General features: G+C 54.8%; 2 protein-coding genes across 2 annotated transcripts; both read left to right on the top strand.

Moving 5' to 3' along the window:
• The first annotated feature begins 1,250 nt into the window (after nt 1–1,250).
• Nucleotides 1,251–3,579, top strand: Lrg1 (leucine rich alpha-2-glycoprotein 1). The gene is made up of 2 exons (XM_051177585.1): nt 1,251–1,362; nt 2,220–3,579. Exons 1-2 carry the CDS (start codon nt 1,340–1,342, stop codon nt 3,235–3,237), a joined length of 1,041 nt encoding a protein of 346 aa, XP_051033542.1. The 5' UTR covers nt 1,251–1,339; the 3' UTR covers nt 3,238–3,579.
• Nucleotides 3,580–4,764: 1,185 nt separating this feature from the next.
• On the top strand, nt 4,765–10,842 carry Plin5 (perilipin 5). Its single transcript, XM_051177581.1, has 9 exons — nt 4,765–4,837; nt 5,126–5,240; nt 5,427–5,484; nt 5,831–6,026; nt 6,684–6,766; nt 7,024–7,204; nt 7,894–8,093; nt 9,591–9,704; nt 10,173–10,842. The coding sequence occupies exons 1-9, from the start codon at nt 4,783–4,785 to the stop codon at nt 10,671–10,673; spliced, it is 1,503 nt and encodes a 500-aa protein (XP_051033538.1). The 5' UTR covers nt 4,765–4,782; the 3' UTR covers nt 10,674–10,842.
• The last annotated feature ends 1,631 nt before the right edge of the window (nt 10,843–12,473 follow it).

The raw sequence follows: 12,473 nt of genomic DNA, 5'->3' as shown, positions 1-12,473 counted from the left end.
TCAAAGTGCATTTCACTATTGTAGTTTTTGTTGTTTGACACATTCTCACTATTGTGGGAAGCTGTGTTTGTGGGGCTGCAGTCAGAGACAGCCGAGCAGCCCGAGGTTCATACCCGAGAGGGGGATTTTGGACATTAAAGGAAAAGATGTAGACACAGGAATAAAATCAGGAGGGCAAATCAGCCAATGCTGAAATGCCACGAGTTTATTTTTCACCAGTCTTATATACCTTAACCAAAAAGGGGAACATGGTATCATGTATAAGGAACAAATAAACTTCTTCCTCTTTCTCCTAGGATTCAGTAGCCACACCTTAGATTCAATTTCTCATTACCTGGCTTTGAGGGTCAGGAGTAGCCACACCTCAGACCAGGTATTTTGTTGTTTAGAATAAGACAGCTAAGGTCATGCCTTTGACCTTTAGGTCTTATGACTTACTAAGGACCGTTTTGAACTCTGTTCTTGAGCCAAGATGGAGCAGAACCATCTTATGGGTACCGAAAAGAGAGCCTCCTGCCTTTGGATCCCAACCCCTGAGCACCGTGATGACACCAGACCTCACTGTGTCTTCACAACAGAGCATCTGCACACACTGTGCTTCAGATAGATGTAATCATCAGAGTCTCTCTCTCTCTCTCTCTCGCTCTCTCTCTCTCTCTCTTCTAAGACAGGGTTTTTCTGCATAACAGTCCCAGCCATCCTGGAACTTGATCTGTGGGCCAGGCTGGCCTTGTACTCACAGAGACCTGCCTGCCTCTGCAGCCTGAGTGCTGGGATTAAAGGTGTGTGCCACCACTGCTAGGCTTAGAAGAGCACTAGAAGATTGAGTTCAGCTATGTAGGTGGGGAAACTGAGTCCTGGAGAACCTTAGTTTTGGTTCTTTTTGCAGGAGCTCGAATTCAGAGCCAGGTACTGTTCTTTGTTCAGGACCTTAAAGAAGGAAAGCTACTTGAGCATAGAAAGAAAACAATGTGTCAGGTACTCAAGACCAGAGAGTTTTCTCAGTGCTATTCCTGTTGTTTTCTGCCCCCTGCTCAAAGAGCAGCTGGGTCCCTGGTCAGATTTCAACCTCAGTCCCCAAATCTGGGGTTGGGAGGTGGGGAATTAGCTCTGGAGACACTGGGTGGGACCAATCCTCAAACCAGAAAGTTAGAGATGGAGAAAGTCTGCTGGGAAGGGCTGGGCAGGAAGCAGCGGCCTCTGCCAGGAAGGGGTGTAGCAATGCTGACCGGTCCCCAAGCTCCTTCCCACTTTGCATTGATTTGAAGCAGGGACTATATAAAGCCACCTGCCTGGCGCCACAGGGACAGACACACAGAGGAAAAAGAGAAGAACAGCCATGGCCTCTTGGCAGCAAGGGAGGTAGGTCTCCCCTGGCCTGTGCTGGGCAACCCTGGCACCAGGCCAGTCAAAGCCATGGGGACATTGGGCTGACCCATTGAGGTTGCCAGGGACAGATGCAGGCCTGCAAACTATTACTGCAGATACAGACCCCCAAAGGACCAGTGAGAAGGCATGGTGGAGGGCTCCTGCAGAGGCTCAAGGTCATGGTCATCTCCATTCCACTAAGGGAAGCTCCAGAGATCTGAGGGTTGTAGCAGATGTGACTACAGAGGGACTCTGTTCACCTGGACTTGGAGTTCCCTCTGAGTACTCAGTGATGACCACACAACCCAAACCTGAGCTGGACAGAGAAAGGAGGAGCCTAATGTGGAAGCTTTGCCCTCCTGACTACAGTCAGAGAAGGGTTAATGAAAGCCAGGCACTGTGGCTGGGTCTTTGCAGTATGAACAGGAGTTCACTGACTCTCCCTTCCAAACACATAATGAGGGAGATAGGAATAGATCTAGGATACAAACCAGATTAGAAGTAACTAGCTAATTGGGCTGAGAATAATTAATTACTGATCACCTGTTAGGGCTGGCAGGGGGAGAATATAGGGTTCAGATGTAGGAACTTAAGCATCGTAGAGGTGAGGTTTGCTGTGGGACAGGGGCTACTTCTGGAAGCAGAGGGAAGGCACTAGATGAGAATGAAATTAATGTGACTGAGGCTTTGCAGGATGAATAGGAGTTCACTAGCTCTGCCACTCACCTACCCAGCTAAGAGGACAAAAATAGACTCAGGAAACAAACGGTGAGGTTCATATATCGTCCCAGTCCAGGTTGGTGGTCGCCGGGAAGAGGGCATATATTTTCACTATGGTTCCCTGACCACAGCTCCCAGGACCTCAGTACCTGCTTCCCCAGAATTCTGTTCCTCCTGGCCCTCTTGGTGACTTCAGCCGATGGCATTGTGTCCAGCCTCGATGAATGCCTGGTACTGCCTACAGCCGAGGGCAGCACTGTCTCCTGCTACAATGTCACCGAGTTCCCGAGTCCCCTCCCGGCTGACATTGTCCATCTGTCTGTGGAATTCTCCAACTTGACCGAGCTGCCTGCCAGAGCCCTGCAAGCCTGTCGACGCCTGCAGGAGCTGCACCTCTCCAGCAACCGCCTGCAGGAGCTGTCCCTGGGATCGCTGACACCCTTAAGCAGGTTGCGTGTCCTGGACCTGACCCACAACGAGCTCCGCGGCCTGCCCCTGGGACTCTTCAGCACCTTGGCCGACCTGCGCACCCTGGTCTTGCGGGACAACCAGCTGCAAGACGCGAATACTGGGTTGCTGTGGGGCCTGCGCTCCCTGGAACACCTTGACCTGGCGAAGAACCGGCTGTGCGTGCTCCCCAGCGGGTTCCTCCTTACCCTGACTGCTCTGAGAACCCTGGACCTTGGGTACAACCTGCTGGAGACGCTGCCCACCAGCCTCCTGCTGGGCCCGAGCCGGCTGCAGCGCCTGCACTTGGAAGGGAACCGGTTGCGGAAGCTGGAGTTCGGCCTGTTCTCATTCCAGCCGTTTCTGCGCATCCTGTTCCTGAACGACAACGGGCTGACTGTGGTGCAGCCAAGTGCCTTCTGGAGCCTCCGGCATCTAGACATGTTGGATTTGTCCAATAATTCTCTGTCCAGCACACCCCCCGGCCTATGGGCATCGCTGGGGAGGCCTTCCCGCGACATGCAGGACGGCTTCGACTTGTCGCACAACCCCTGGGTCTGCGACAAGAACCTGCGGGACCTGTGCCGCTGGCTGCACGCCAACAAACACAAGATGTTCTCGAAGAACGACACGCTCTGTGAAGGGCCTGAAGCCGTGAGGGGCCAGCGGCTGCTGGACTTGGCAGAGCCGGGGTCCCTGTAGGATGGCGATAGGGGTGGCACCATTCCCTCTGTTGGGATTGAGGTTACCTGACCCACTCCAGGTACCTCGCCTCCCACACTCTCCCTCTGCCACACCCCAGACCACCCTGACAGGGGTCACCAAAGCAGTTAGTAAAACATCTACTGGGCTAAAGAGATGGCTCAGAGGTTAAGAACACTGACTGCTCTTCCAGAGGTCTTGAGTTCAATTCCCAACAATCACATGGTGGCTCAAAAACATCTGCAGTATAATCTGGTGCCCTTTTCTGGCCTACAAGCATATGTGTAGGCAGAGTATTGTATTATTGTATACATAATAAGTAAATAAATGTTTTAAAAATGACTCCTAGGCTGATTGAGCAACTCATCATTTGCACTGTTCCTTGTTGTTTTACGTTTATTTTGTGCACATGCACACCAGTGAGCCTGTGGAGGTCAGAGGGCGACTTGCAGGAGATGGTTCCCTCCATCTGTTGGAGATTGCAGCTCAGGTCTTCAGGCTTTCATGGCAAGACCTTCACTGACTGAGCATGCTCTCCAGACCCTCCATACTGTGTAGCCCAGGTTGTCCTGGAACTTGCTCTGTAGCCCAGGCTGGCCTCAAATTCAGAGATCTGCCTGCTTCTGCCTCCTAAGTGCTGGGATTAAAGGTATGTACCACCACCAGCAGCTATTTTTTTCTTTAGACAAGATAGCCCAAGCTGGCCTCAAACTTGCTATGTAGCCTAGGATGATCTGAGCTCATGATTCTCCTGTCTCTGCCTCCTGGAGCAGGAGTCACAGGCATATAACACCACAAGACTGGGTTCCTTAGCTCAGTCTGCAAATGGAGCTGAGGAGAATGGGCTAAGCCGGAGTCTTGGTTTGCTGATCTGTAAAATGGGGTCTGAGCTGACAAGTTCTACTGCTCAAGATTAAACAGCAGAGACAAAGACCTCTGGTCTGGGGTTGGAGTCCCAGCACCCACATGATGGCTCAGTCACCTGTCACTCTAGTCACAGGCGGCTGACACCTCTGGCCTCCTCAGGCAACCATGGTGCACAGGAAGACAGACTGACATACAAAGGAAGACAGACTGACATACAGACAAAGGAAGACAGACTGACATACAGACAAAACATCCGCGCACGTAAATGTAATAATAAAAATAAAGACGAAGGCTGGGTGGGCCTCAGGAGGCCGAGTTCCATATCACTACAGCTCTGGGTCCCTGCCTAGCACTGCCTAACCAGAGTGGTGGGCACATCTGTCGCCTTAGCCACTGGGCGGTGAGTTCAAGGTCATTCTTGGCTATGTAATTAGTTCCAGGCTGCCCTAGGCTACATAATGAGACTCTGACTCAAAACAAGTGTATGTAAAAGAATCAAGAGTAAGAAAGTCCTCGGCTCTAGTCCGTGGTAGCGACCTCGTAGGGACACCAGCGTCCCTAGGTCGCTAAGGCACCGGGGGGGGGGGGGGGAGCCCCGGACACACCCCGGTGCCTCATTGGCCCGGGGCGCTGAGGCCCCGCCCAGATCTGCTGTAAGGGAGGAGGGCTGGCTCCAGTATGGGCGCCAGGGACACCCGCGGCTTCGGCTCTGTACCCAGATCAGGGCGCACAGGTCCTGACCCTGAACACCCGGACCTTCCCGGTGGGGCCAGAGGGAGTGGGTGGGGCACGCATGCGCGTAGGCACTGGCGCAGCAGGTGGTGGGACCCTTGGCCCAGTGGGCGCGGGCCCAGGACCCAGTTGGGCGGGGCCCAGGCGCAGAGGACAGTGGGAGGGCCACGTTGGGGACGCTCAGAGCTGGTATGAGCCCTGAGGTCAGCGTTCCTGTCACCCTAGACAGCTGAGGGTGACCTCGAAGCTCCATGTGCAACCTGTGCGTCAATTTCCCTGCCCGTCAAAGGGACTGGATTCTGCCGCTGCTCCCTCCACCTCTGCAAGTGGGGCTGGTGTGTGGGTTTGTCCACGGTGGAAATGGACCACAGGAGTGAAGATGCCAGTCCAGCGCCACATCACAGGTAATGATGGAATCTGAACTGATCCTCATCTCGGTGCCCACTTCCCCTTCCCCACAAAGCCATCGGTTTTTATTATATACCTACTATGTGCAGGACCCTGTGCTGTGCATGATTTGCCTTTGCATCCCAGAACACCCCACAGGGCTAGCTCTCAGGGGTTCCCTCTCTCCATGTCCTGCCCCTCAGCTTGTCCAATGAGACAGCTCAGGACCCTGGAACCAGCCTGGGGGAGCCGGACCAGCAGGTGAGGGGCTGGGAGAGTGACCACAATGGGGTGCGCCTCTGAGGGGGGTTCATGGCTGGGTCCCTGCACATCCCTTGCGGGAGGCTCTGGCAGTGGACACCAAGGTCCAGCTCCTTTCTCATAGCTCCATGTGACTGCTGTCACCAAACTTAGGGTATATGCTACCCACATTTACAGCCTGTGGGGACACTGAGCCCCAGCAGTCAGGTCTCTGCCCTGGGGGTCATCACCCAGCTGGTCCCCAATGCAGCAGCCTCACCAGGAACACGGGAGGTGCCGTTGCACAACTCACTGCCTCCATCTGTCCCCTGGTGGGGCTGAGCCCCGGCGTCATTGGTTCCTACAGAATGTGGTGAAGCGTGTGGTGGCCTTGCCCCTCGTCAGGGCCACATACACAGCCGTGTCTGGTGCTTACAACACAGCCAAGGACAAACACCCACTGCTGGGCTCAGCCTGTCGTCTGGCTGAGCACTGTGTGTGCAGTGTGACTACCTGCGCCCTGGACCATGCACAGCCTCTGCTGGAGCACCTGCAGCCCCAGTGTGAGTCTGAGTTCCCAAGTACCTACTTTGATCTTTCTTTACCATCCTCAGAAACAGCTGTCCCTCCCTGGGCCATCTAGGTCCGCACCCCACCCCACCCCACCCCACCCCCACGCCATTTTTCTGGCTGAGAGTTTTGCTCTGTAGCTGAGATTGGCCCAGAATGTTCAATGATGTTCCTGAGTGCGGAGATGATGGACCTGCACCACCACACTCACCTGGTTTATGCAGCACTGGGACCAAATCCACATGTAATCAGCCCAGACCCCCTCTTGGATCCCCTTTTGGTTCCTAACTGTCCCCTCTGTTCTTTCCCAATGTTCTGGCACCTTCTTTGTCTCTAATGGCTGGGCCACTGGCTCAGGGCTCCCCACTGACCAGAGGATGAAAGCCCATGGCTGACTGAGTGACTGAAGAGGGTCAATGAGGGTCCCCAACTCCTCTCTTGTTCCCAAGACCCTGAGCCTAGCTGCTCGAGGACCCAGCAGGGGGTGAGGAGAAAGGACTCAATAGCTGAGCTGCCTCAGGTCCTGTCACCTGCCTGCCATGTCCCCCTGGCCAGGGTGCACGCTCCTCTGGATGTGTGGCTTCCATCCTTGCCAGGTACTCCCTTCTGCCATGCCCTTCAGTCCTCCATGGTTCCCCTTCTCTCTTTAGTGGCCACAGTGAATGATCTTGCCTGCAGGGGACTAGACAAACTGGAAGAGAAGCTACCATTCCTGCAGCAGCCGTCGGACGTGGTACTAGAGATGACCTGGCCCCCATTCCCCAACTCCTTCAGGGTGAAGCGGGAGAAGGGAGAGATCTTGGGGGGAGCAGATGTGTAAGATGATAGTGGTCAGCCAGTTGGGAAGGACTTCAGGGTCGCCTATTTAATGAAGGGAAACTGAGGCACAGAGCTAGGAAGGGATCCAGAGGTCTTGGGGATCTCTGCTTCCAGGACTAGGGTAAATGGAGCCACAGACCCACAGTGCCCAGAGTGACACCCTTCCCACAGGTGGTGACCTCAGCCAAGGACGCAGTGACCAACAGCGTCACAGGCATGGTGGATCTGGCACAGCGGGGCCGGCGCTGGAGCGGGGAGCTGAAGCGCTCCATGAGCCAGGCCATGGACATGGTGCTGGGCAAGTCGGAGGAGCTGGTGGATCACTTCCTGCCCATGACCGAGGATGAGCTAGGTACTAATCAGAGAGGTCTGGGGCTTGCCTGAGGTTGCACAGAACAGCACAGCATTGGGAAACCGGAGACTCAAATACAGGTTGGATCTTTCCCTCCACTTTGTGCCCAGAAAGTCAGACACCCAGGCCCCAAAGACAATTGCTTTGAGACAGGGTTTCACTCTATGGCCGAGGCTTGCTCTGAACTCATGAACTCATGGCCATCCTGCCTCAGCCTCCCGAGTGCTGGAGTGACAGGTGTGCACCACTGGACCTGGCCATATTTGGTAGAATCAGGCCTGGGTTCGAGTCTTGGGTCTGCCTCCAGCATGCTATGATACTTCAGTTTAAGTGTGTGTGTGCGCGCATGCACACCTGTGTGTTTGTGTGCACGTGCACACACCACAGCAGGCACTGAAGGTCAGAGAATCCCTCCAGGAGTCGGTTCTCTCCTTCTACCATCACTGAGCCACCCCAATGGCCTACCTCAGTTCCCTCGAATGTACAGCGTAAGCACCAGGGCTGGAGCTAGCCTGGGCCACGTCTCAAAACAAAGGAACAAAAATAAAGTACACTCCATAAGGTTTGGGAACAGTTAGAGGGGCAATGACAATACAGGGTCACTGTACAGCTGAGAACCTGGGCGCTCCTGGCAGTGAGTGAGCAGAGGCATAAGCCACCATGCCAATCCCCAGTGTCCCTGTCTCCAGCTGCCCTGGCTGCTGAGGCCGAGGACCCAGAAGTGGGCTCTGTGGAGGAGCAGAGGCGGCAACAGGGCTACTTTGTGCGTCTGGGATCCCTGTCGGCGCGCCTCCGCCATCTGGCCTATGAACACTCTTTGGGGAAATTGAGGCAGAGCAAACACCGCACCCAGGACACTCTGGCCCAGCTACAGGAGACTCTGGAGCTGGTGAGCCACCTGGTGGGGTGCGGGGCTCTCTCAGGGTGGGGCTTCCCACTGGGGGTTATGGGCAGGGCTCCCAGGACTCAGAAAGAGACCCCCATGTGGATACATCACCCTAGATCCCAGATCACACCTCAGCCTTCATCCCATGCTGTCTGTCTGCATTTTCTGCTCCCTACTCCCTCCTATACCCCTCACAGCTAACAATGGCCTCTGCCTTCAAAGCCCTTTTCCAGCCCCTGCTTCTGCTTCTCCTCTCTCTCTCTCTCTCTCTCTCTCTCTCTCTCTCTCTCTCTCACACACACACACACACACAGTTCAGCACTCACCTCGCCCAGATAGTCCTTCCCACTGTCCCTCTGGACACACCAGAGAGCACCTGTAAGTACAGTCTCAGTCTTCCCATTCCTGCCCCCTCCCACCTTGCCTCCTACAAGCTCCACCCTTCCCCAGGGCCTTTGCCTGGCTTCCTGGGAATGGTGGGACTCCAAAGTGTGTGCCTTTGCACTCAATGTGGGAGCAGGTGTTAGAGTCTCCCTCCTTTTCCTGGCTGATCAGTATTCCACAGCACACATATACTGTTTACTCTTGCCTTTGCAGTGTGTTCTATGCTGTACCACATCCTGTGCCCATATGATCCTTAATTTCCCATGGTCCCGACTCTCCTCACTCCCAGTGCTGGGGTGGAATGGGGACTTCACACGTTCTGGGAAGATGCTCTGCTCGGCACTGAGCAGAGCCCCAGTTCTTCCCACGTCTGGCTATTGATCATCTACTGTGTGGCTGGTCTGTCCATGCCCTGCCTACAGCAGATGGGACAATTTGTACATAGTCAGGTTACTAAATGCTTATTGAGAAAGGTCACTCTGTGTCCAGCCACAGCTTTGTGCTTTACCGGCCATGTGGGAACAGGATCTTGCATTATCTATTGCCTCATTTTCAAACACTTTATGGTCTTGATGGGCATGGTAGCTCAGGCCTTGTCATCCCAGCACTCAGGAAGCCATGCAGCCATCCCTACCCCCCACCCCATCATCTCCCTACAGCGAGGCTCTGCCCCTGTTCAATACTAACTCCATCTCCCAGAGCCCCTTCCCACTCTTCCACTTCCTGTCTCTGTGAGTGTGAGGCTGGATGAAGCATGCTGGGAGTGATCTGTGCTGTGTGTCCTGCCTTGTCACTCACTGAGCCTCATCTCAAGGGCCACCCACAGTGGAACAGTCACCAGTTCCTCCCCTTTTCCTGGTTGAATACTGAATACTGATAAACTACAATATATGTCCATTCACCTTCAGGCAGGAGAGGGAGGGAGGCTCTATGTTGGGTAAAGCAGAGATCCCTGTGGACCGGGCTGTGACAGTAAGCAACAAAAGGAGTAGAGGGGAGAAGGGACTGGGCTGGCCAACAGAATGCAGGTTGGCTGCATTCAGGCGGTGCTCATTAAGGGCTGCTGGAGGCAGGTTGCAGGCCTCCAGGCTGACTCCTGGTGTCCCTGTCCTACAGATCCACCGTATGCAGAACGGGGCAAACCCCACTCCCACTCCCTACCCCCCAAAGGCGCAGGAGCTATGGGAGGACTGGAGTCCATGGCCAGAGAATGGGCGCAGACACAGCCAGGTGAGGGGCCATGGGGAAAGCAGGATCCATCCACCCTGGGCAAGAGGCAGGGATCCCAGCTCAAGTGCTCTCAGTCACCAGGTTGGGTGTCCATGAGGGAAACTGAGGCAGAGCATATACTCTCTTTTGTATCCAGTAAGCTAAAGTATGGCAGAGCTGATCCCCCATTGTTGTCCATAGGGAAACTGAGGTAAGCCAAGGCCCTCACATTAGATTTCATGGGGAAACTAAAGCGGGTCAAACCTACCATTAAATCAGTGATTCTCAACCTTTCTAATGCAGTGACCACTTAATACATGTTGTGGTGACTTCCCGCCATAAAACTATTTCATTGCTGCTTCACAGCTGTAATTTTGCTACTGTAATGAATTGCGATGTAAATATCTTATAGGTGACCCCCATGAAAAGGCCCAAAGGTTGAGAATCATGCATTAGATGCATGGGGAAACTGAGGCTGGGCTCTTGTAGGTGGAGCTAGAGACGCTGGCCCTGTCTCGAAGCCTGACTCTGGAGCTTCAGAGGGCAGTGGACGCTCTGGCTGGTTGCGTGCTGGGCCTGCCACCTGGTGCCCGGGCCAAGGTGGCAGAGGTGCAGCGAAGCGTAGATGCCCTGCAGGCCGCCTTCGCCGACGCGCGCTGCTTGCGGGATGTGGCTCCGGCTGCTCTGGCCGAGGGCAGGGGCCGAGTAGCCAGGGCGCACGCCTGCGTTGACGAGTTGCTGGACTCAGTCCTGCGGGCCATGCCCCTGCCCTGGCTCGTGGGGCCCTTTGCTCCGGTCCTGGTGGAGCGGCCTGAGCCCTTGGCAGACCTGGACGCCTGCGTGGATGAGGTGGTGGGCGGCCCCGACCCGCGCTGGGTGCACATGAACTGGCCGGCCCAGCAGAAAGCCTGGGAGGCCGAGCATGCAGAACCGCGGGCGCCCCAGAGTAGCCCGCCCAAGCACAGGCTGATGCCTGAGCTGGACTTCTAACCACCGAGGCCCCCTGCTGCCCCCTGGTGGTCATATGACCGCGCTCACCGCAGGTAACTCCTGTGACCTGTCCCCACCTTCAAAAGTGGTACACAGCTGTCATGGCAGCACTTGAGAGGCTGAAGCAGGAGGATTGAAATTTGAGACCAGCTTAAGTTGCCTTAGCAAGACTGTCAAATAAATAAATAAAAAGGTGGCTCTGGACTCTGAGGAAGACATGGTGTGGAGGGGAATCTTCTCCGGGGGGTTACAGATATCCTCAAATAAAATGCTTTTGAGTGGTGTCCCTCCAAGATGTCCAGCCAGCCATGCCAGGCAAGAGACCCACTTGCTTTGTTGTTTGTGGTCCAGAATAAATGTTTGGTGTGATCTGAGGTGTGTCTTGGAACTAGGGTGCTGGGAGTTTTCAGGGTGTGACTTTAGGGTCATGAGGATGGAATTGCCAGCCAGTGTTCAGGGCCAACACATTTCCTCCTAAGCCACGTGGAGGAGCTTAGGTTAAGTGTCTTCCCCCCCCCCAGTACACCTAAGTGGAAGCCACTAATACTATAGTATGAGTTCTTGGAACCTCTTGGTAGCAGGATAGAAGGTGGAGTAGAGGATGCCAAGAGGTGGCCTCTCTTCTCCCTGCTCCCTGGACCTGCAGGAGATAGGCTGCACTTGGGTAGGGTTGCAGGAGGCAGAAGCAGGGCAAAGGCCAGGATGGGTCCCACAGGGCCTTCCTGGATTCTCACTGAATTCTTGGCCACCCCTCTGGCTCCTGGGTTTGGGCAGTGTATTGGGAAACCACTGTCCAGCATGGTGAAGTCATGCTGGAACCCAGTCCAGATGGTGTTTCTGGGCTTCTCTTCCAGAAATCCCATAGCTCCCCAGTACTCTCAGAACAGCATCCTCATCTCTGCCCACCTACCAGTGCCCTCTTATCCAGAAGGCACAACCCACCCCCACACCGAACTCTGGCTCTTCCTGGGAGCCTTGTGAATTGTGGGAGCCAGGCGCCGAGAGCCAGCTGCAATGCTCCCACCCCATACCCACTCCTCCTGCCCCCCCATGCCTTCCAGAGCAATAGTTGGAGGTACTCAGTTCTGTTCTAGAACTGTCAGCCAACACAACCAAGGCTCCAAGGAAACAGCCCAGGGGTACCAAGCCCCCATCCCACCCTACCCAGAATCCCTTCCTCTTGTTCAGAGCCAGAGTTAATTGCCTCATTGCTGAGGTTGGGATGCTGGAGTTCCTGGGGTAAAAGTCTGGGACAGGGTCCAGGGTGAGAGTGGTGGCCATTCTGCCCAGTGGCTCCACGGAAGTCCCACTTGGGAGACAGTGAATTAGGAGCCTGTATGACCTACCCATGGGGCTTCAGGCCCAGGATTCTCATCCAACACACACACTGGTTAGGCTGGACCCACCATGGTTCTCAACCCCAGGGCACCTCCCATTCTGCATTTCAGCCAAGTCCCTTCAGTAAAGACCCTGTTTCCGTCCGGTAATGCTAAGGTAGAGTTTGTTGACTACAGACCACATATGACCTCATTTTAAACTCGTATGCACCTTTAGTTGTCCCCATTTAGACAAATGTTTCCTAAGTGTGTGATGTGTGCTAGCACTGCCCTGGGCTCAGGATATAAACAGGCTGACAGTTGAGACTGTGTGGAAATCTAGAGGAAGGTGTAGTAGGCAGGGCCATGGCCCATGCAATGGCCTTGGGGGAAGAAAGGATCCCACCTGTTGGAGAAGGTCCCTGTTTTAAGCCAGGGAGTGAGGAGCAGAGTGGGAGGAGGGGGAAAGGAAGCCCACTGATAA

This window comes from Phodopus roborovskii, unplaced genomic scaffold, assembly GCF_943737965.1.
Source record: "Phodopus roborovskii unplaced genomic scaffold, PHOROB, whole genome shotgun sequence".
NCBI lineage: Eukaryota > Metazoa > Chordata > Mammalia > Rodentia > Cricetidae > Phodopus > Phodopus roborovskii.
This window is presented reverse-complemented; position numbering and strand designations above follow the sequence as displayed.